The sequence below is a fragment of the Dipodomys merriami genome, unplaced genomic scaffold, assembly GCF_024711535.1.
Source record: "Dipodomys merriami isolate MVZ:Mamm:240054 unplaced genomic scaffold, mDipMer1.0.p SCAF_81, whole genome shotgun sequence".
NCBI lineage: Eukaryota > Metazoa > Chordata > Mammalia > Rodentia > Heteromyidae > Dipodomys > Dipodomys merriami.
Genome location: NW_027206413.1, coordinates 4,292,501 through 4,317,343, shown reverse-complemented (window position 1 = coordinate 4,317,343; position 24,843 = coordinate 4,292,501). Strand labels below are relative to the sequence as shown.

General features: G+C 45.3%; 1 protein-coding gene across 2 annotated transcripts in view; it reads right to left on the bottom strand.

Moving 5' to 3' along the window:
* Positions 1-1,549: 1,549 nt before the first annotated feature.
* The window catches only part of LOC138819679 (putative histone-lysine N-methyltransferase PRDM6), a 128,865-nt gene continuing 105,571 nt past the window's right edge, over positions 1,550-24,843 (bottom strand). Inside the window, exon 7 of one of the 2 annotated variants that reach the window (XM_070011172.1) lies at positions 1,550-1,965. In XM_070011172.1, the coding sequence (XP_069867273.1) occupies positions 1,932-1,965 (34 nt within the window). In that variant the 3' untranslated portion in view covers positions 1,550-1,931. Of the gene's footprint in view, positions 1,966-21,939 lie in introns of those variants that run through there. The other variant, XM_070011171.1, reaches the window with a different exon arrangement.

Here is a 24,843-nt window from a genome sequence, read left to right as displayed (position 1 = left end):
TGTGTATCATTTTATATCTTCATGTTGCAGCTTCCCTCTAAGAATAAGCTACGCGCTAATAAAATGAAAACCTCATTCTCGTCTATCCGAACCGTACAGGTTTCTTTCTTCTCCGTGTGGTGTGTGCTGGCTGGAAACTCCTTTTTTCCTCATCCTGGATGGCAAATGAGAGCTAGGGGAGCAATCAAGCTCTCTCTCTCTCCCATTCTTTCTGCTAATTCTTCTTGTTAAGAGTAAAACCCAAACAACCCCCTCCTCATAGTCAGGCAAAGGAAGGGGAGGGGCCACTGCGCATGCGTGTGCCACGGACCCTGGGATACGAGGCCAATTGATTGCTGCCACTGTCAGCTTGGGGCCCTTTGTATGTGATGGGTCATATGCAATGTGGAGGCTCACTGTGCCGATGAGTGACCCAATAAAAGGCAGAAAGCTTGACAGTTATTGTCAGGTGAGAGCTTCAGGGAGGGGACACCAGGTCTTAGTTTTAAAAAAAAATGCTCCCTGGTTTTTGCAAGAGGCATTTGATCTTTCAGTGCGAAGTCAGAAAGATCCATCCTCTAGTCCTGTGAGACTAGTGCCATACACTCTGCACGGGGGAACAGGCACACGTAACCTGTAGAGCAGGCCACTCAGAAGGGGGAAATGTGGTCAGGAAGAAAGAGGGGGGATGCTGTCTTATCACAAAGGCCCCCTTGTGGGGGGGGATTATTTTTTGTCAGTCATGAAGCTTGAACTCAGAGCCTGGGCACTGTCCCTGTCCTCTGTGGCTCAAGGCTAGCGCTTTTCCACTTTGAGCCACAGCTCCACTTCTGTTTTCCTGGTGGTTCATTGGTGGTTCTTTCCCCGGGCTGGGCTGAAGCGCAATCCTCAGATCTCAGCCTCCTGAGCAGGCAGGCTTCCAGGTGTGGGCCACCAGCGCCCAGCACCACAAAGGCCCTTTTGATAGAATCAGGCGTGTTTGCCTGGTGTATGAACCATGGGTCTCCCAGAGCTCACTTCAGCTCAAAGCAGCCCTGATTCTGCTTCCTCAGGGGACCCACATGAGAACCTCGAGAAACCAGAGCCGGCAGCGGTCAGCGAGATTCCGCAGGGCTCTGCCAGCCCCTCCGTCGCTGAGGGTCCCTGAGCTGTGCAAGAATCACCCAGCATCCATGTCTAATAGGGCCAAGCCCGCCAGTCCTGAGGGAGGGGAATGAAGGGGATCGACCACACTCCTCGGGACCCAGGCTGCTGACCCTATCACAGACGGAGCGGGCCAAGCTGTTCCGCCCCCTGGGTCCCATCCAGAAATAATGTTTGGCTGGACATGGTGTTGAGTTTTCCTGTTGTCTTCTCATGTTGACCCACTGACCAAACAGCCTACCCTCCACTGTTTGGGATTTTGCAAGTTTATAATCCATATAGAAGAAACATTGTTACATAAACCCTGCCAACACTATAGGCCTTTTAAATTCCCAACGAAGAAGCCGAAGAAATTTATGGCAGTGTTGCTCGATGGAGGAGGCCAAGAAAACTCACACTGTTGATCTTAGGTCTGTTTAAATTTCTCTTGACTTCTGGCAGGAGTGGAAAAGAAATCATTTACTTCTAGGAGCGTTAAGCATTGGACACACAAGGGTACAGGGACGAACACCACTGGGGACATGGTTAGCGTGACACATGTGGCCCAGGGTTGCAGCCTTGAATGGGTTTTAGGAAAGCTCGGTTTTCCTACTAGTGAAGTCTTGGTGATTAACCCCCATAAAAGGACATACTGCTTGGGAAGGGAGCAAGTCATCACACAGTGATCCGGTGGCCTCAGTGTATAAGTACATGTTCTTTCCCGCAGTCTCCTCTGTTCCTGTGAAGTTTCTTCTTGGTCTCTCTTCTGCATGTTTCCATTTCCAAGAACTGCAGGATCAGCAACAGCAGCCACACAGCGTCAGTTCCTTTTAGGACTGCAGTTGGAGGAGAATGAGTTGAACCCTAAAGAGAAAAGCCAGACTTTAGTACATGATTTGGTCGTGTGTCTTGGGAGGTGGTGGTGGGGGATTCAATCAATTAAAACATTCATGGAAAGGCTATGAATTGTTTAGAGATTATGGAAACACACAAGGCAGGAGGCTGAATCTCTACTCTTGTGGAGAGCTACAAGTAAAATAAGAAGCCTATTTTTACTTGCCAGATTACCTTGATTTAATACAAGATGAAATGCAATCTGATAGGTGAACTGGTAATGGACTAACAAATGACTCAAGTAAAAAGTCATTTTAATGTGAAGCTCAGGACATGATATATAGCCTTCCCAGGAAGTCTGCTAATAGTCTGCCCCTATGGTTCTGGCTATAGAAATTTTCTGGAGGTGACGCCTAACCCTTGTGTACCCTCCTCCCTGTCTCCATTTTAATGCTCACTTGTGGGTAATCTGAGTATTTTATATAGGAACAACATTTTGGAGTGGAAACTGCAGGAAAACATGCCTTAATAGAATTCATAATTTAAGAACCCAATAAGTTAGACTAGAATTTATTACAATAACATCTCCCAAGAACTTTTCATGTTCCAACTTTCATAATCAGGGATGTAAGTTTTTAAAAGCACAAGGAAAGAATGCCTTGGGTTTTATTCCCCAAGAATGTAGACATTTGAACTTATTTAAAGCCTACGAGGTTCTTTATAAACAGGGAGAATGATGAAGAAAAGTCATGAGGGGAAAAAAGAAAGGAGAGAGAAAAGAGAAAGAAAAAAAGGTGAGAGAGAAAGGGAAGGAAGGAAAAGGGGGAAGAAGACGGAAGGAGGGAGGAATAGAAGAAGGGAGGGAGGGTGGGGGGTAGAGAGAGAAAGAGAGGGAGAGAGGGAGAGAGAAAGAGAGAGAGTTAGTCCTGTGCTCATTTCCCTGTCTTGTTTTCAGTCTCTTCAGGCTCCGCCCTTCTCCCATTAAGTTCTGGGATTTGTGTATCTTTCGATGCAGACACTCAAATGCTTTCTTTACTCAGGAAGTTATTCTCCTTACACCCTGTGAGGTCTTGGAACAAAAATTAGTTGAGAAAGAAACAACTGCTACTCTGTCCAGAAAAGAAGAAGGAAAAAAAAAAAAAACAACCCAACAACATTGCATCATGCAGCTAAAAAAAAATGAGGGTGTTTGAAGGAAGGAGGGGGAGGTTGTTGGGGGGCAGAAGAGAGGGAAATCTCATTTCCCACATGTGTCATTTTCATAAGGCAACAGTTACCATCTGAAATGTGGTTTGTAGTGGAGCAACACAGGACTAGAAAGCATTGGACTGGGTACTAGCAAGGTCTTAAGCTGGGATTCCCGGTGTGTGGGGGTACCTTGTGAGGATTGGAGTTCGTCTTTCTGCTATCTACTTTCTGCAGCTCCTTCTTGGCTCTCCCTCTCATTTTCAGTAGCTTTTCTCAATAGCAAATTATGTTATAAAAAGCAGATTTTTGCATTCAGGAAGTGTATTACTTCTCCCTTCCAGGAAACATGTGGTTTGGACAGGCTGTGTTCATGGATCTAGATAGATCATGGTCAGACACAGCCACCATGATTCCTGGAGGTCCAGAACTCCTTTCAGAGCTTGGGAAGTGGTGAGCTCTTCAAGGCACAGAGAACACCAAACAATAAGACCTCTGAGAGAAAAAGAATTTCTTAGAGATTCTTCCTCGTTGTGAGTGGCTTTTCTGATAATGTGGAGGCAGGTGACAGGCTGACGGGAGACAGGAGAATCATTCCAAGTAATATAAATGACTTAGAACCAAAGTGAAAGACAGTGATTAGCACTCACGTGACCCGTTTCCCTCCTCACTGTAGAACGGCAGTCAGCTTAGCGTGCTGACAACCTATCAGCACATGGCAAACCCTTGGCATATGTTCTTCAGAAAACTAGCTTCTCTATCCACAACCCTGAGTATCAGGGCTTATGCATCAGGAAACACCTCCAAGAATGACACGAGTACACCACAGCCTGGGACAGACAAGTAACTTTCTATAGGCGTGGATCTTCTATGCTCACATAAAGCCTATGCCACAAGCCATGAGGACAAAGCCAGAGGCTCCATACAACAAAGCATCTTATGTGATCACGATGTGTGGATTCGAAACTTTCAGAAACCAAAGACACCTGCTTCACAACCACTGGTTTGATCAAATAAGCATGGGATGACCTCTACCAGGAGCAAGCACTCCAGCGGTGGGCTCTGAACATACAAAGGTGAATATTACACAATCTTGTCCCCCAGCAGTCAAGTCTAGGGAGGGAGACACAGCAAACACGCCATTTCCATTCTGTATGGTTCTTCTTTTTCTTTGCCGGTCTTGGGGGTTGAACATAGGGCCTTGCAGTTCCCCTTAACTATTTTGCTCAAGGCTGGTCCTCCATCTTTTGAGCCACACCCCCACTTCTGGCTTTTTGCTGGTTAACGAGAGATAACAGTGTCTTTGATTTCTCTGCCTTGGCTGGCCTCAGATCTCAGCCTCCTGAGTAGCTAGGATCACAGGTGTGAGCCACTGGCACCTAGCTTTCACGTGAAGAACTGGTGTGTTCCCAAACTGCTCCAGGATGCTTGAACTGACTCCACAGGGAATCAAGCAGTGTCGGGAACCCCGGGGGCCTCCGAATGCAGCCTTTGGTGTAAGGTTGTTGAAGGCAATTCTATGTTCGGCACCACAATCTGATGAATTAAGCACTATATTAAAGCCAGCTGGTTCACGTGCATGCCTGGGATTCTAGCTCCTTGGAGGCCGAGGTCGTTGGCATTGTAGTTTAAGGCCACCATGGACAAAAAGTTCACGAGACTCCCTCCTCAATGAGCGCGGTGGTGGCAGTGTGCTCCCGCTGTCCTAACTACCGGAAAGACTAACACATATGGATGGCACCACGCCACACGCCCAGTAGAAAAACAGAAGGTATGTCTCAGAGGCGGGAGCATGCCTGACAAGCGCAAAGACTGGAATTCAAATGCGAAGGGAGGAAGGAAGGAAGGAGGGAGGGAGGGAGGAAGAAGAAATAAAGAAGAGAGAAGAGAGGAACAGAAAAAGGAGGAAGAAAGGAAGAGAGCAAGAAAGAAAGGAAGGAAGGAAGGAGGGAGGGGAGGGGAGGAGAGGGAAGGGAAGGGGAGGGAAAGGAAGGGAAGGGAAGGGAAAGGAAGGGAAGGGAAGGGAAAGGAGAAAAAGGAGAAAATTACATTAAAGTTCACAGGAGTTTCTAAATTTGAGCCCCAAAATTGCAAGGAGGAAATACTTTTTAAAAGTCCATAAATGAGGCTTGAGTGTAATCTGGTGGTAGAGCACATGCTTGGCATGTAAAAATCCCTGGTTCAATATCCAGCACCTTCCAAAACTTTCCAGAAATAACCCTCTCTATATACTCTAATGATATTCTACAACAGTCCTAAGACCATTCAAAGGAGAAAAGTCACTTAAGCTAACAGTACTAGGAAGCTAGATCTCCATGTATAAAGTATTTGTAGGTCCTTCCCTTACATCATATTCAAAAGTTAACTCAAAATGGATCAAAGACAACTCTTATCAACATGTAAACACTGGTTTGATAGTGAGTTGGTGTGTGTGTGTGTGTGTGTGTGTGTGTGTGTGTGTACTGGTACTAGGGATTGAACTCAGAGCCAGAGTGTTATCTCTAAGCTTTTCATTCAAGGTTGGTGCTCTACCCTTTGGGCCACACCTCCACTTGCAGCTTTTTTGCTGGATTATTGGATATAAGAATTTCTCAGATTTGTCTGCCCAGGCTGGTTTTGAACTATAATCCTCAGATCTTAGTATGAGCCACCAGGACCTGACAAGATTTGGCAACGATTTCTTATATCAAAAGCAAAGTCAACAATAGAAAGCCAGATAAATCAAATGATATCAAAATCAAAAACAAACAAACACTTTTGTAGGCAGGTACCCATGGCTTGTGGCTGAAATCCTAGCTACTCAGGAGGTTGAGATCTGAGGAGTGCAGTTCAAAGCTGCCCCAGGCAGGAAAGTCTGTGAGACTTATTTTCAATTAACTAACAAAAAAAAACTGGAATTAGAGCTGTGGCTCAAGTACTAGAGTGCTATCCTTGATTTTAAAAGTAAATATTAAGTGAAGCTTGGGGACAGCATCCAAGCCCCAGGTTCAAGCTCCAGGACCATCATACACACACACACACACACACACACACACACACACACACACACAACACTTATACACCAAAGAACACTATTAAAAAGTAAAAAGAACACCTGTTTGAGAGTCATATATCTGATATGAGCTTAATATCAAGGAAAATATAAAGAATGATATTCACTAACAACAATGGAAACTGTTTTAAAAGTAGGCTAAAGATAGCCGGGTGCCGGTGGCTCATGCCTGCAATCCTAGCTCCTAAGGAGGCTGAGATCTGAAATCACAGTTCAAAGCCAGCCTGGGCAAGGCCAGGAGTCTCCTATCTCCAATAAACCACCAGAAAACCGGAAGTGGCGCTGTGGCTCAAGTGGTAGAGCACTGGCCTTGAGCTGAAGAGCTGAGGGACAGCGCCCAGGCCCAGAGTTCAAGCCCCACAACCAGGGAAAAAAAAAAAAAAAAAGGCTAGAGACAGACATTTCTCACCGCAGACATCACAAAAGACCAAAAGTATTTGAGAAGACAAAGCAGCTAACAGAAAAATCAAAACCATAATTTTCAGACCATTGTAAATGTGACAGGAGGAAGGCTGAGCTGTCGGCATGCAGGCTGGCGGGAAGCACTGTCTTCTGCAATGGGAGACGTGCCCCAGGACTTCTGGATGAGGCTTCTCGCGGCAGGTTCCATGAGGCAGGGTGCGGGCTAGTGTTGCGTGGCTGGTCCACCAATGATCAGTAGAAGGGAATCCTGGAGCAAATGCTTTCTCATGGAAACCTCAGGAAAGCCATGAGACTGAGCTGTCTGAGCCAGGCTGAAGCCGGCCTCTTCCAACTCCTATGCCTCCCCCATAAGTGGATGGAGAGATCCACGAGTGTAAAACAAAAGCCCAACCACAATGCATTATCACTTCACAACGTGACGATAGCTGTCCCCCCAAAACTAGAATATAACAGGATGGCAGAGATGTGGAAAAACTGGAATTCTTTGATCGTGGTTGTTGTGCCGGTCCTGGGGCTTGAACTGTGGGCCTTGTGTCCTCCCTTGGCTTTTTTGCTTAAGTCTGGTGCTCTGCTGCTTGAGTCACCTCTCCACTGATGGATTTTTGCTAGTTTATTGGAGGTAAAAGGTTTTCTGACTGGCCTGGCTTTGAATCATGACCTCAGATCTCAGCCTCTATTGTCACTAGGATTACAGGTGTGAGCCACCAGCGCCCAGCTCATACACTGGAATTCTTGTGCACTTCTGAGGGGAATGTAAAATGGTGTGGATTGTATGGAAAACAGTATTGACATGTCTTAAAAACTGAAAATAGGGCTGGGAAGGTGGCCCAGTGGTAGAGTGCTTGCCTTGAATGCATGAGGCCCTCGGTTCGATTCCTCAGCACCACATAAGCAGAAAAAGCCGGAAGTGAAGCGCTAGCCTTGAGCTGCAGAGCTGAGGGACAGCGCCCAGGCCCAGAGGTCAGGCCCCACAACGGGCAAAAAACAAAAACAAAAACTGAAAATAAAATGATCATACAATGCACTTCCATTCGTGAATATGTACCCCAAACAAGCTTGAAGAGATACACAAATGTCACAATACAACCTAGACGAAGCTTAGAGACATGGTGCTAGGTGGACTAAAGTAGTGGCCGCAGGAAATGATTCACTTCATGTGGTCTGTGGTTCATGAAGTAGTAGAAACCGAGAAAATAGAATGGCAGCTATCAGGGACTGATGAATGTTGGGGGAGGGGGGGTTGGAGTCATTATATATGTATTTTATATAATATTTAATGTTTCATATTATATATATTTAATAGGTAGCTTGTGAGTTGGGGAGGAAGAGAAAGTTCTGGAGGTAGATGATGTGGTGGTTGCACTATAGTGTGACTGTTTCTAATGCCACTGACGTGCACATCTGAAATGATAACAATAGCAAGTTTTATTAGCCCTCTTTCTCCCAATTGGAAAATAAGATCAAGGAGCACTGTCTGGAAAGTGGGTTTGCTCAAGAAAGGAGCATCAGGTTTCCAGCCCCGGGTTGGAAATCTGCGCTGCCTCCCTCTTGGTCGCGTTGGCTTCTTCGAAAGGCTCCCGAGCTGTGGCAGTCAGGTAGAGGGAAGAAGAGTCGAGGTGAGCAGAGTGCGGTGCAGGTTGGTCTTGGAAGCCAGGCTGTGCTGGCAAAACTCAAAGACACTGGCCCGGGCCGCACCACCCGCTCCTTCAGGGAAACGGACCCCATCTGCTCTGAGTCATTAGCACGCTGAGAAAGGGCTGCTTTGAAGAGCTTGTTGATGTGCAAGAAAACGTTATCTTCTGATTCCTTTGTTTTTAACCAGACAGAGACTTCACGACTGGCTGGAAGACCCCCGAGCCAGCCAATCGCTCATTCTAGTCTGCAGCTCGTGACTGTGAAGCTGAGCACTCACAACGCTGGCCCCGCGGGGCAGGCTCCACGGAACTGCACCAGGATGAAAGGGGTAGAATTCTGGGCATCTAAAGTCTGCGCTGGGAGGAACCTGGGAGGAACCCTAACTCAGCCGTGAAGCAGAAGGAGGGCAGGCCGGCTGCGATCTCCACGCGGCCTCATGCTTCTCTGGCTCCTGGGCAAACGGTGCCGGTGAACAGTGCAAGCCAGGAAAGCGGCCTGACGCGGGGAAGTAGCTGTCGGATGGACGACGAGCTGCAGCTGGAGGATGCTCTTCACCTTAGGAGATGGCACTTTAAAACAAAGTTGAGGCCAGGCGCTGGTGGCTCACCCATGTAAACCCTAGCTACTCAGGAGGCTGAGGTCTGAGAATCATGGTTTGAGGCCAGCCTGGACAGGACAGTCTGGGAGATTCTTTTCTCTAGTGAACCACCAAAAGCCAGAAGTAGAGCTGTGGCTCACTGGTAGAGCACCAGCTTTAAGTGAAAAGGCTGAGGGACAGTACCCCTAGGATCTGAGTTTAAGTCCCAGTACCACCAGTGCACGCACGCGCGCGTGCACGCGCACACGCACACAAACACACACACACACACACAAGCCAAATCTCCCCCTGGGTCTTCTCTCCTTATTCTGTGAGACTCAAGCTCTTGTTTCTTGGCTTTGCTCATGGGCTGGTGGTCTTCTACTGGTGTCCCCACCAGTAGCAGTGGGGGTGTCCCAGCCCACTTGCCCCATGCACAGAGTCAACGTGTAGCAAGCAAATTGCCTCCAAACCTGCAAGCAGATCTCCTCCAGCTGTGGGCTGTGGCCTGCTTTCATATGGATCCATTTAAGAACAACTTCCCTTCGATCGTTGCTTTTCGGCCTGTGTTATGTGGGTGGCTCTGTGGGTCAGGTCCCCCCTGCTGAAAATGAAGGAAGGTCTAGCCAGGAAGCCTGTTAAGACTGGCCAGGGAAGCCCTTCCGGTGAGCAGTGACCCCAAGGGCTGCGCAGGGCATGGGGTCTTTTTAGTGTTACATACCAAATTTACCTGGAAAAGACGCAAAGCAACTGTGATTCATTTCCCAAACCTAAGGAAAGACTGGGGGGATGGGGGGGTCCAGAAGCCCTCCGTCCAGAAGTGGGGCTATTTAAATGTCGCGTGTTACGGGACTAGAAAGATCACAGCGCATGGATGGAGGGCACGTCTCTGGATTCTGCTCTCTCTTCCGGCTGATCTAGAAACTCCCCGATATTACAAAAGGCTCCGAATAAACCTCTGTAAATGGCCCAAAGGTTCACATATTAGAACTCCAAGAAAAAGTTAAACTAGGATGGACTAATCTAAATATAAACATGACAGAGAACTATTTCTGTTGATCTTTGGCAGTACCTAGAATGCTTTTAAGTTAGAAACATGGCCTTCACATACTTTGACATTTCTTCCATCAAGAAGTGGGGTCTGGCTCTCACGCTTGTCATCCTAGCTCCTCGGGAGGCTGAGATCTGAGGATCACAGCTCAAGGCCAGCCTGGGCAGGAAAGCCCAGGGACTCTCATTGTCCATTAAGCACTAAACATTCTGGAAGTGGAGCTGTAGCTCAAGTGGTAGAGCACTAGCTTTGAGCATGGCAGTTCAGAGACCGTGCTCAGACCCAGAGTTCAAGCCCCAGGTCAGACACAATATCCAACGAAATAAAATAAGTGAATTCTGTAGGAAAACAAAGGAAGGGGTGCCACTGACAAGTAGCATTGCACTCAACCTGACTTTAGAATTGTAACCCCCGGCACAACTACATCATCATCATCATCATCATCATCATCATCATCATCATCATCATCATCATCATCTCATCATCATCATCATCATCATCATCATCATCACAACAATAAAAGAAATGGGGGTCAATATCTGTAACCCGTGAATCTAGGCACGTTTGTAAGGCTTCAACCACTAGAATTTGGTGGTAGTAATGCTATGTCCATACACCCAAGGCCAGGCCTCTTGTATGCTCCTTGGAGAAGTCTGTCCTCGGTTCAGTTCCCAGTGATAGCAGAATCAACCACGTCACAGAAGCTCTTGCCTTGTTTTGTTTTGTTTTTGTAGTTAGTATAAAAAAGACACATTCATGTAACTTAATCCTAATTCTATAAAACACATAATATACAGTGAAGTTTTGATGCTGACTTCCAGATAGTCTTGCTAGCAACGACCAAGTCCTTAGCCAAACTGCCTAAGTCATCGAGAACTTAAGCACCCAGCTCACGATCATGTCCGTTGTTAGGGCGATTTGAAATTGGCTGGCGTGCATTCTGTCTTGAATCTCTGTTATACTCTCTTCAGTAGGAAGGGTGTCTCACGCCTGCCAAGCCCCCCTTTTCTGTGGTTTACGTCAGAGCTGCCATAGCTTGAAAGATTCTAGACAAGAACTGCTCGGCTGAGCTCTTCTCCAACTTCTTATCCTCAAAACCTAGAGCAAAGCAAAAAGGTGGCCTGAAGCTACTAATTTTTGGGGTGACGGCTTATGTAGCAATAGTGATACATACATGTGTGGTATGCTGGGTAGTTTGTGGTTTCAGAGGACAATTTTGTTTATGTATGTGTTGCATATTTGCAAGGCAAAGTTAATGACAGTTTTGTTTTTGTTTTTGTTTTTTACAAAAAAATATCTCATTCTGTTCGGAATAACTCTGATGTCCTTAGAAGTCACACCTGCCCCTGGTTCCATAGTGCCAGTTCCCCCGCATGGCTATCCAAAATCAACAAGGTGCAGTTATTCAGTAACGAGATATGTTATTATTTACGTAGTTAAGTATATATTTTAGCTTTTATTACACACCTACTTTCACTTACTGGGTGAAAAAGCACTTATGATGTAGCAGATACTGTATCAAGTGAATACTTTCAGTCTTCTGAGTGATCCTATAGGGTAGGTATTATTACTGCTAACCCAATTTTGTAGGTGAGAAAATAGAGACATTGAGAATTTAAGTGCCTCTCTCATGGTCATATAAATTGTAAGCTTTGGATCTGAAATTTGATGGCTGGAAATCCGGTTCGTATCCATATATCTTGACCCTCTAGTACCTCTTTTTTTGCATAATTTTATTCCCAATTTTCTCTGTGTGTCTCTATGTCCCTCTGTCTCTGTCTGTCTGTCTGTCTCTCTCTCTCTATCTCTCTCTCTGTCTCACACACACACACACACACACACACACACACACACACACACACACACACACACACACACTCTAAGGTGATCCACTGAAATAGAAAAGAAGCCAAAAAAAAAGATAATGAAATATACACAATAGTCTAATGTCATAAATGTAAAGTGGCCACTAGAACGCACATGTAAATGTAAACTATGTATCAACATGGGCTGTAAAAAGAGAGAATAATCTTAAAATTAGAATTTATAAGATGATAGCTCCATTATTCTCATCCTAAACAAGTTATCTGTTATGAAGATTCATAACACACCTTTAATGTTGCCCTTATTTATTATTATTCCTATTATTATTATTCTTATTTTGTCACTTGAACTCAGGGCCTGGGTCTGTCCTTGAGCTCTTTGCTCAAGGTAGCACTTTTCCACTTTGAATCACAGCCCCACTTCATTTTTGAGTTAATTGGAGATAAGAGTCTCCTGGGGACTTTTCTGTGCTGGCTGGCCTCGAACTACTCTTGCCTTATTTTTTAAGTATAGTACAATCACTGTCCTGATAAGTCAAGAGCCATTTCCTAGAACAAATGCAAAGAGATACTTTCTATTAAAAAATTGACAAATTAGCCAGGCTCCAGTGGCTTGCACCTATAATCGTAGCTATTCAAGGGCTGAGATCAGAAGATTATAGTTCAAGGCCAGCCTGGGCAGGAAAGTCCCAGGGCTGACACAATTAAAAAAAAAACCACCTGACAAATTGCCAGGCACCATGGCTCACTGCCTGTAATCCTAGCTACTCAGGAAGCTGAGGTCTGAGGATCATCCTAGCTACTCAAGAGGCTGAGATCTGATGATCATGGTTTGAAGCCAGCTGGGCAGGAAAGTCCATAAGACTCTTGCCTCCACATAACCACTGAAAATAAAAATAATCACAAGTGGAACTGTGGCTCAAGCAGTAGAATGCCAGTCTTGAGTGAAAGAGTTTAGGGACAGAACCCAAGCCCTGAGTTCAAGCCCCAGTACTGGCACACAATAAATCAATAAATAAAATAAGTTGACAACTTGTGCAGCTAAAAGTATTAGGATCAAACTTAAAGAGATGTCGCTTAAGTGAGTCTCTACAGCAAAACTAGTCTCACCACTGCCAATACGCTGTAAAGCCAGCTGCATGTTTACTGATGGAGACAGTAGCTGGCAGAAAGAGGTCATTGGAGAATCTCCCTGTCCAAATGGCACCGAGTGTCACTTAAGAACAATGGCATAATGTTCAGAAGAGTAATTACCACCCCGTATAGTGATAGAGAACAGGCGCTCCAGCCAGCGAGCTGCTCTCTAGCAAGGTGACCTTGGGAAGGGGCCTCCATTTCTTTTTGTGTAAAATAAAATAGCAATACCATAGAACTGTGGAGAATTCAGCATATCAATGCCATAAAGCACAGGGCACCTGCCAGAGGTCTGTGAAATAAATGAATAATGGATATTTCATCCAGAGTTGGACAAGATTGCTGATATCTACTGTACAAATGCAGAATACATTTGATTCATATATGAGGGAGAAATGTGTGAGGATTTTTTTGGGTATGCGTGATGACACTGAGCTAACATGAAAGAAGAGATGTCTTCGTTGGGTGAGTATTTTGTGAGCTATGATAGAAATGGGGAAAGTGAGTTCATTTGAGGGTGGGTGGTTCACTAGTCACATCTGCTACAGGAAGGAGCAGAGTAATCGTCCTTAAGGATTAGTCTATATCTAGCTTTATTTACAAAGAACAGCAAGTGGCCAAAAAATGGGCCTCTAAACGTCACTCAATGTAGAAGAAAAAAAAAACAGTAGAAGAAGCTCAATTTTATAAAGATGGTTTCTGCATCACCCTCGTTTGAGTACGTTATCTGTTATGAACCTTGATCATACAGGTCATAGTTCAATGCAACAAAAGGGAGTTAAAAGTTTTTAAAGAGAAGAAACTGACCAGAAAGATCAGGAAACAGATGTGCATTCACGTTCTCCATCATGGAGCCAGTGACTAAATGACTTTGTAAGGGGATGATGACCCTCCCTTCTCTCTAGTTAACACACAAAAAATGTGGTTAATAGAAAATGTTTTGCTATTAAAAAAAAAGATAACTTTTTAAAACACACTTAAAATGAGCAGGCTCCAAGTTGGTTTTTGTGTTGTGGTTTCCGTTTTTGTGTTTTAACTTTGGGGTGGGAAAATGGGATGATGGAGACTAGAAGATAAGACGTGGAGACGGGAGGAGAATCTCTTCCTGGTTGTGAGAGCTGCTCCCCCTGCCTTCCTGGTGTTGTTTTTGTGCCTGGCTGGTGCTCTATTACTTGAACCATGGCTCTATTTCTTGCTTTTTGCTGGTTAATTCGAGATAGGAGTTTCAAAGATTTGTCTGCCTTGGTTTCAAACCACAATCCTCAGATCTCAACCTCCTGAGTAGCTAGTATTACAGGTGTGAGCCACTGGTGTGAAATGCGCTCTCTAACTTGACTTGTAACTTGATTGTCAGGAGTCTCCATAGGTCTTCTATCAGAGAGAGAAGAGAGAGGCTCATGGTCCATCCGCCCCTTGTATTTGTTGCTATGGGAGTCAGGTGCTTAATCCTCTCTGTTTTCCTCATTACTTAGAACCTTCGTAGAAGAAACTTTTTAAATCTGATTTTATGTTCTACTAGGACTATTTATGTTCACTTACACTGAGTCTTTTGAAGCTGTGACATGCTTATTGAAGGGTTCCATACCAAATGCAAAATCGGGGGCTATCACTTGGAGTCCGGGTGGCTTGTTCTAAAATTCAAGGTGAAGTTTGGTGTGTTTGTGAAGTTTTCTGTGGAATATTCACTCCCAGAGATGTTCATTGCCCACAAAAGGTTCAAATACCCACAGATTGGATTAGTGCTAATTTTAGTGCCAGTGGCTGTTGACCTTTGGGAAATTCCTTAATTTCTATGTGCAAAGTTGTTTCTGCACACTGGCAATGACTGCAATGGTAAATAGTTTAAATAACAGGAAAATGGGATTAAATGTAAAACCAGTGTCCTAGGGAAGGGCATTCTGGCTATCCATCCATGCAGGATGCAGGGCTTCCAAGGAAGCCCACACCAGTTGCTCCTCGAGGGAGCTGTTTAGTAGGCAACTCAAACATGCATCTCTGCTTATTTCAACTCACATCTCAGAAGCAACTCCATGGACTTTCCTGCACCCCTCACTTGAGGTAGAATTGAATATTTCCTCAAATGTGTCCCCAATCACTCCCCTATGGCGATTTACGACCTCCCTGTTTTAAATGATTACAGATCAGAATACCCACCATGTCCTTGCATCTAGACATCGTAGCATACAGTAGACTTTAAAAAAATATCTGTTAAACAGATGTATGAATGAAAACAGTAGTTGTCCCAGGACTAGAAGTCTCATTAAAACTGCTCAAGGTGGGATTGTGGGTCACAGGGGAGCTCGATGTGGAGTCTTTTGAGGTGTCTCCATACTGCTTTCCAGAGTGGTTGAGTCAGTTTACTCTCCCACTAACAGTGTAGTAGCATTCCCTTTTGGCCACATCTCTGCCAACATCTGTTGTTATTAGATTTCTTGATAAGGTGGAATTTCAATATTGGTTTGATTTGCATTTCTTGTATGCCCAGAGATGTGAAGCCAGGCCCAAAGAAAAGTAGGTTGCGTGGTTTCCCTAATTTGTAATAACTAGAATATGTCTATGATACTCTAAACAGGGGATCTCTATAGCTCAGCTGCTAAGTGCATAGGGCCATATATAACGAACTCCAAGAATTGCAAACAAGAGTTTCTTATTATGTCCTGTATGCAGTTATTTCTTTTCCATTTCAGTTTTCTATACCCTTTATCTTGTATATAAGTTTATCCTATCTGTGGAAGGGAAAGGGAGTCACAGAAACGGCAGGACAAAGGATGAACTAATGCAACAATGATGCTCACTTGACACTATGTTGGAAATGAACTTTACAACTGTGGGGGGAGGGCGGGAGAAAATGAGGAAAGGGGTAACAGTTTAAAAAGAAATGTACTCATGACCGTACTTATGTAACGGCAACCTAACCCCCCCCATTTATCATCTTTACAATAAAGATTAAAACAAAACAAAACAAAACACAAAACCGCCTCAAAACTCTCCCAAACAGAAGGCTGAAACGCTCCGATCACCCTTTGTTGGCTGTTCTCTACTCCTCTCAAGAGGTACTGAGCCGAGCCTGCAGGCTTACCAAGAAACAAGCAGAAAAGGAAAAAGAGTATGCCTGCCTTCCTTCCTTCCTTCCTTCCTTCCTTCCTTCCTTCCTTCCTTCCTTCCTTCCTTCCTTCCTTTCCTTTCTCTCTTTCTTTGTGCTAGACCTGGGGCTTGAACCCAGGGCTAGGGTGCTGTCCCCGAGCTGGCTAGTAAGAGGTCCTCAATCTCCGCCTCCTGGGTAGCCAGGATTAGAGAGGTGTGAGCCACTGGCACTTGGCGATGTCTGGTTTCAAAACCCCTTTTCTTGAAAGACTATCCCAAGCGAGACTCAGTTGCCCTACAGCTGCAGACAACTCTAGTCGCCAGAGCTTCACTTCTGCTGTCATCTTTTTCTCCAGCGATATGTGCACACTGTGCCTGACACTGGACTACGCTCGCAGTGTGACAGGAGAAGCAGGAAGATACGCAAGTGTGTTTCCAGGTGGGCTGCCTCTGAGCATGGCTGCTCTGGAAGAATGCCAGCCTTGGAAGCGGGCTGCCTGGTGCCCACGCTCACGCTCTCATTTTCTGTACTGGGATTGTCCTGGTTATCTATGGACAAGAACAGATAAGCTAGAAGCAAGGAATAAAGACAGAAACCAAGCAACTCCATTTGAACAGCTGTTTGGACCAAGGAATCTAGGAATCATTTATTCCCCTTTCAGTCAAAGAGCCAATGTCCAATCCATCAGCAAATCCTGTTAGTTGAGGGTTTTGCCCTTCTCCAAGGGTTACAGGCTAGAGATCACCGTACCCCGCTGCCTGCCACCTTAGTCCCTACCACCATCAGCTCCTGCCTCTGCTGAGCCGTCCTGTCCATCCAGGATGGACATCATCTCCAGTCTAGCTCCCTCAAACTGTCTATTCACAGCGAAGTAGCCATGCTGATCCCCTTGAACTAGAACATTTGAGCCTCAGCTCAAGTCTAGTCCCACCCATGCCCAGCTCAGAGAAACACCAGGTGTTCACAAAGGCCTGCAAGCTCTGTGAATGGCTTGCCTGGCCTTCTGCTCCAGCCGCAGTGTCCTCCCTGCAGGCCTTTGAAGCTTAGGTACTGTTTCCCCCAGTCAATTGGAACTTTACTTTCCAGTGGAGCAATAGAGAAATCTAAAGGTCTGATAGCCCTGCTGCTGTGTCTTCAGAAGTTTCACACACCCAGGGCTACTCTCGGAGCAAGCAGGTGTTTGTCCTTCTCCAAGGTCTTTATGCTAGAGATCGCACATGAAATGCCTTCTGCCTGACGGGCTGGCCCTCTGCTGGAATTCACTGGGAGAGAACCTGATTTGGTCAAGCAAATTACCTGGGGGGGGAGGGGCTGGGGGGGGAGGGGGAGCAAGGGCAACATCAAAGCACACCAGCAAATCGTGTGCGTGAACTGGAAGTACTTTTCTGCCAGTGACTTCTATCTTCTAAAGCATCACAAACTTTGTTGACTCCCTAAAAACTGAGTTGTACCCTAGAAGCAAACAGTGTGCTGGAGGGATAGGTCAGTCACAAAGCCCTTGCCCAGAGTGTAAGGTCCTAGGTTCAAATCCCCAAGACATGGACTGAAAAAAAAAAAAAAGACCAACAAAGGGACTAGAAAAACAAAAATTCAAGGGTAGATCAAGTCATCATAGAAATGTTTTATTCGTCAAACATATTTACACTTCTTGGTCAATGATCTCTAAAGGTCAGCCGATTTTTTTTTTCTTGTAAATACAACATAATCTCGATGGATTCTATCACAGGACTACAGCAGCATGCATGAGCTCATAGGTCTTCTGAAGTTTTTCTTTTCTTTGTAAGATGAGTTTGACAAAGCTTAAAAGAGATCCAGATACTTGTTTACCGTGATAACCACAGAACCATCTGTGGTATCCTACCACCAGCCCTGGCGCTGGCGGCCACGCGCTCACCAGCCACGTGAGTTCACGGCGTCCCACAGCAGATCACAAATGGAGCAGCACCCTAGCCATATTATGCAGAGAGAGAGAGAGAGAGAGAGAGAGAGAGAGAGAGAGAGAGAGAGAGAGAGAGAGAGAGAGAGAGAGAGAGAGAGAGAGAGAGCTGTATTTCTAGTCCATCCTAAACATTTACAGGGAATTTCAAATAACCATATTAAGGTACTTGACACAATGCCATACTGCAGCACACACGCCTTCCTCCTGCTGATCTGAACTGAAGATTTCTTTCACGCCACAGTCACTCTATTGACCTCTCTAAATTAGGAACCAGGAAAGTATCTTCCATGAAGTACTCGGAACTTGAAGAGCACTTTTCTCTACTTTTGTGAGTGCGTTCCCTCTGAGTTGAGAAGTTGAGACTGCGCACTGTGTGGTTGGCTCAGAGACAGTGCACTTAGAAGGGCAGATGGTGATAGCGCTGAGCCATGCTCAGATGGGAACGAGCAGAGATCTGGGGTGGGTGGTGTCTGGTGTGGAACGGCTGCTCTCTGCAACATGTGGCAGTCACCTGTTGGGGTAGGTTTCCTTTTAAAACACACACACACACTCACAAAAGAGTTGTGGTGTAGAAGAAATGTATTTCCAACGAGTTAAGTTTATATCAAGATTGTTTTGGGTCAGGAGTGAAGTGCCAGGCTTTGGGGGAGACAGGGAACAGCAGGGATGTTTTGCAGGGCAGGAAACAGGAAATACCAAGTAGGAGCCTGCCAGGTTCGACTGCGGTGGACATGGGAATGTTAACACACGTCCCGGTTACAATCAGAACCTGGGAACGTCAGCATGTGCTGTGGTTTCAGCACCACAGTGGAGCAGGGCCTGGTAATAAAGTCAGCTCGTGAAGGAATAGTATAAAAGCACTTTCCAAACAAACCTCACACACACTTTCATCTAGATTACGCTCGAGAAACTGAACGGGTTCCTGCAGGGCCTCTTGCATGTGACTACATTCTTTGTGCCTTTGATAAACCAAATCTATGCTGACTATGCTGCTTTAAGGTAACAGGTAAACCACACAGTCAACAATCCTAATGGACAGAACTGCATAATTGCTCCATTGATGCCTGGAAAGGAACTCCCTTACTCTTCAGTGGAAACAAACAAAAAAAGAGCCCTGGATTATTTTTGCCTCACTCCATTGTGTGTGTGCACATGCGTGCATGCTGCTTCTGAGGCTTGAACTCAGGATCTTGGTTCCCTGAGATTTTTTGCTCAAGGCTAGCACTCTACTATGTTGGGCTTCTGAGAGCAGAGTCTCACAGACTTTCCTGCTTAGGTTAGTGTTGAACCGCAGTTGAACTGCAATCCTCAGGTCTCAGCCTCCTGAACAGCTAGAATTGGGATATGTTTTCTCTTGTCAGTGGATTCGCGCCCAGTTCTCCTCTTCTGGCCCCTCTCCAACACCACGGCCCTTGGCATCTCTCCTAGTGTGTTGTGCACATTGGAGAGAGTTATTATTTTCCCTTTAATGTGGAATTTTAGTTGCGTGTTTAGAAAAGCAAAAGGTGCCTGCCAGCGAGATGTTTGAAACTCTGTTGCCAGCTGCACAGAACTGAAGATTACCAAAGTAATCAGTTAAGGACCTTGGTACGCAGTTTAAAGAGTACTTTTGTACTGTCTTTACAAACACACTTCATAAATAAATGATACTTGTGTTTGTTCATTTTAAAAAGTGCTGGTGCTCAAAAAGAATCTCTGCCTGGGGAAGCAGTTTCCCCTTTGAAAAAGGGTTTGGAAGAGGGAAGGAAGGAAGCAGCAGAGCTAAACTTGTTAAGTAAGTACGAGCAAGGCTAGGGAGAGTATCTGTGTCAGCGTGAGGATTAAGTTAGCTTATCCACGGTAAGCACTTAGAACGGGGCTTGACAGGATCTGCACAGTGTACATTGTGATCATTATTCATCTTCCTCAGAAGCAGGGGGGATGAGATCCAAGGATCCTCATTTTCCCACCAACATTTACTCCACAGATTCTTTTTTGGGGTCTAATTTACTACAGCAGCATCTTCAGTGTTTAGGCAACACAGTCCTTCGTCCTTCGTGCCTTCGTCCTGTTTTCTAACAGTTTTGATTTTTTTCTCACTTTACATGTTGATCTAAACCATCTAACGTCGTTACTTAAAAAGACGGAACTAAAGAAGTATTTCAAATGTTAAATGCAGTCTCAGATTAGGAGCTAAGTGCCATGGCAAGGCTTCCACGGATAAAAGAATATTCTTCTCAGCTTGATTCTCTCTATGCAGCTGTGCCTCACAGCTCCTCTGGGTTTCTAGAATTTAACCTGAAATGAATGCCTTTTGCAAGGACTCTGCGGTTGTTCAGATAAATACTTGTGAGGAGAAGACCTCCAATTCTTGGATGAACAAGTACCCAAACATGTAGTTTCTTCATTAAAAAAAAAAATCTCCAGGGACTCTTCACTTACTGTTTTTTTGTTTTGTTTTGTTTCGTTGAGACAAGGTCTCACTACATAGCCAAGGCTGACCTTCAACTCTGGATTCTTCTACATCAGCCCCCTGAGGGGTGAGGGGGTTACAGGCATGGCACCAAGCCCGGCTCCGGTTCTTCACTTTGAAAGGAATGTGCAAAGGAACAACATTACTAGAACCTATTATTGTCACTTAACAAAACATCTGTCTCAATACCATCAGGATGTGATGTTAAGAAATATGGAAAACGAAAGGAAAGCAAATTAAATCCACTTATTGTTCTTCCTGGGCTGGTTCTCAGGGTCCATATCGCCCTCACAGGAGAACAGGGCTCTGCTAAAGACAGCTTGTGCATGCTCTCCACGATCCCCGCTCTGTAAACACCCTACGTACGAGATGTGTCATGCTTCTCATTTTAAACAGTGATTCTGGCACTTGATTTTTTTTCCCAAGTAGTGCAAGAATCTCAAGTAATGATGCTGTTTTTTGTTTTTGGGTTTTTTTTTTTCCTTGTGAAGAGCAACCGAGTCTTCGTTTTATGAACTCTAGTAACCAATTCTTAGCGTTTACTTTTGCAGTGATGCACACGCGGTCCACGTTCTGAGACAGTGGTGCATGAAGAGGAAAAGCCTCCCTCCATAAAGTATAAGAGTTGGACTGTCAGATTAAAATACGAAGGCTAACCAAACACCAGCTGTTTGTAAACCACTGCGAAACATCTGCTCCGAGAGGGCTTTCCGAAGCACCTGAGTAGGAGACGCCTTTTGAAGATGACTGCTGCAGCCACACTGAGGACAGATGGACTGTGTCACCACCATGGGTCACCAAGGAGGGACCTTGGGCTCATCCGGGGTCTGCGGAGCTCCTTCCTGAATCAACCCCAGCTGGGTTCCCATTGGTTGTCAGTGGAACAGGGCCATCAAAAATTAAGCCACTGGCCCGAGTCATGTTCTCTTAACATCATTGCTGAGATCTAACAGGCTGGTGGGCTAAGCAAAAACAACCAAGCTGGCGGGACATCAGTGGTTGTCGCTGTCATCCTAGCCACTCAGGAGGCTGAGAACTGAGGATCATGGTTCAAAGTCAGGCCAGACAGGAAAGTCTGTGAGACACTTAGCTCCAATTAACCACTAAAAAGCCAGAAGTGGAGCTGTGGCTCAAGTGGTACAGAACTTGTCTTGAGCACAAAAACTAAGGGATAACATGCTATGCCCCGAGTTCAAGCCCTACTACTGCCTGGCACGTGCGCGTGCGCACACACACACACACAGACACTCAGTTATACATCTAAATGCTTTGAAAGATATTAATTTCTGGGCTCCAGCTGAGTTCCTCTAGTTGGAACAATCTCTATGATAATGGTCCACAGGACTATAAATATGCATGCTACTAGCTAATCGGAGGAAAGGGGACATTTCTCAACAGTAGTTACTTAAATAATGCTGCTTCCTGCAAACACCTGCCATGCAGTCTTGCCATGAAATTAAAAAAAATTATGAATGAGACAATGAACCAGTCAACTGGTGGAAAAAAACTGACAGGTTGAGGAATGAATGAAGTTTTTCTAGGGTATAAGCCACGGACAGTAAGCCCTGTGAGAACAGAAATAGTATCATCATTTTTTCCTATTGTTCACTGTTTCCCCAAAGTAGTGGACTTCAATGAGCGCTCCATAAAAAAATAACTAATAATCCAAATTACATAAATTACATAACATTAAGCTGTACAGTTTTAAATATCCACGCAGTAACCTTATATAAAGCATAGCTCCCTGGGCAGGGGGGTGGGGAGGAAAGTAAGGTATAAAGATAAACGAAGAGCTTATCTGAAAAAGAAACAAATGCACATTTTCTGGAGAAAATATTTAGCTTTCCTTCAGGTTGGTATCTGGCAGTACTCTTTAGCATGGACTCTTAGCAAAAGAAGTGAGCACATGCTGGATAGACACCTTATTTTTTTTGGGGGGGGGTCCTGTCGTGGGGCCTGAACTCTGGGCCTGGGCGCTGTCCCTCAGCTCTTCAGCTCAAGGCTAGCGCTCTACCACTTGAGCCACAGCGCCACTTCCAGCTTTTTTCTTTTTGCTTATGTGGTGCTGAGGAATCGAACCCAGGGCCTCAGGCATGCAAGGCAAGCGCTCTACCTTCCCAGCCCCTGGATAGACACCTTATTATGAAAGGAATTCTTCCAGCCCAGTTGACAGAAAAGTGTGAAGGATTGTACCCAAGAAACAAACCTTAATTCTGTGTTGGTTTTGTTTCCTTCCGGGTCCTGGAATCTGAATTTGCACGTGCTCTGCCACCCCAGACCGCCCCCAGGCCCTGGCTCCGTGCCGGAACCGGCTCCCTTTCTCATCTGCAGTGGAGCCAGTGGAGTCACAGCACTGACTTAGGAAATGGCTAATGAGGGAGAGTGGATGACTTCCAATTCTAAGCCTTTCTATTGTTGGGAAGCTCCAAGGAGAAACTCCCTTCCAAACACACATATTTCTTAAAAGCTGTTTGGGGACCCAAATGATCCCAGCACATACCCCAGAGCTGCAAGGCTGCCCGTGTGTGGACAGATCCTGTGCCGGTCTGTGGACAGATCCTGCACCCGTCTGCTGCACGCAAGGCAATGTGGAACCTGAGCGTCCCCCAACACCGGGGCATTTAGAGAAGCCAGTTTTCTATGTGTTAAGCAGAAAGTATTTTCTGACCAAAGTTGACAGGATATAAATGTATATGAAATTTTTTCTTCATAGGAAAGGAGAAAACTTAGACTCAAATGGAGAATGCTAGAAGATTCTTTTGAAAAAGGTGATTGTCCCGTGAGTGGAGTTGGGAAGTTGGGACTGACTAGCGAAGCCATCAGAGGCAAAGACCATTGTGATGGAAACTCTTTCCACACCAGAGCCAGGACGGGAGCTACCTTGTGTTCACTTGAGAAACGAAGCAACGGGCTAAGCTGCTTGCTCTCATTTAAACATAGGGTTTATATACATATAGATATATGTATATAATATATGTATAGATCAGCTGGATGTTGGTGGCTCATGTCTGTAATCTTAGATACTCAGGAGGCTGTGATCTGAGGACTGTAGTTCAAAGCTAACCCAGGCAGGAAAGTCCCTGAGACTCTTATTTTCTCTTACCAATCAAAAAGCCAAAAGTAGAGCTATGGCTCAAGTGGTAGAATTGTAGCTTTGAGCACAAAAAGCTCATGGACAGAGTTCAGGCCCTGAGTTCAAGCCCCAGGACTGGCACCAAAACAATTACAAATGAAAATATTGTAGAAAAAAGAAAAAGAGGTGAATCCTTATGGTCATTTTCAGAAAGTCCAGCCAGATGTTTCGGGCTTAATGTATGGAACCATGTGTCCACCTGTGCAGCTGCTCTGTCGTTTTCCTGCAGGCTTGGTCAATATGACTACACCGTCTTTCCACACTTTCCAGTGATACACATTGCTGGAAAACGTCTCTGTCATTTGGATCACAGAACTGTGAAACCAGAATGCATTGCTACCCATGAACTACCATTCAGCAACCATGACACTAACACAAACCACTCATGACGCCCTTACAAGAAGCCAGCTAGAGCCGACGGGAGATTTTAGACAAACTACTCAGGGCTGGGCAATAGACATCGAAACTAACCAAGTTTCTCTTTGCGGCCCACAATCCTACAGACTATTCTACTTACAAATACGGTTAATGATGCTCTATTTTATCTTGTTATCAGTGTGGAAGTTGGGTGCTGAGGGAAACAGAAGCAGAGCCTGTAATTCTAGCTACTGAGAAGGCTGAGATCTAAGGAATGCAGTTTGAAACCAGCCTGGGGAGGAAAGTCCGTGAGACTCAGCTTGAATTAACCACCAAAACACCCAAAGTAGAACTGTGGATCAAGTGGCAGAATGCCAGCCTTCAATGAAAAGGCTAAGGGAGAGCAGCCAGGCCTGGCGTTCAAGCCCCAATACTGGCATGTGCACACAAAAAGAAAGGTTTCTGGAGAAAAAAAAATACATGATCAAATAAATGGAACCACACAGTATCCTTTCCCCCACTCCCTCCCATACACACTTTTTGAGAGAAGACAACAGGAATACTCAAAAGAGAGCTTTACAGGGCTGTGCCCAGTTACCAGATGACAACAAATATCAGATAGTATTTCTTTTTAAATCTACAAGTAGAATTGTTGTTATTAAGCATTCTACACGATTGGTAGTATAAACTAGCCATGGGGTTAGACCCAGCCAGCCTGGGAGTTGCTGGGAGCTAAGAGCCTCAGAGCTGTGAGCCATCATTTCTCCCCAGGGCTGATCATTTCCAGGGGACGTGATGCACTGTTATCGAGCACCGCGTGGTTGAACCACCAAAAGGCCAGCCGAAGTGAAACTCAATTTCCAAGCACTCAATCAAAGATGACTGCGACTGGTACATAATTCTCTCCCTTTTGATTAATCAATCTCAAGAAAGAAAAGGTAATTCCTATCGACAAAAGGAGCTGCTCCTGGGCCATCTGCTGTAACCCCGGCCCTTCCTGTGGCTCCTCTTGTCTATGTTTCTCATCCAATTTCACCAAATTTTGCAGAAGGACTTCTGCCC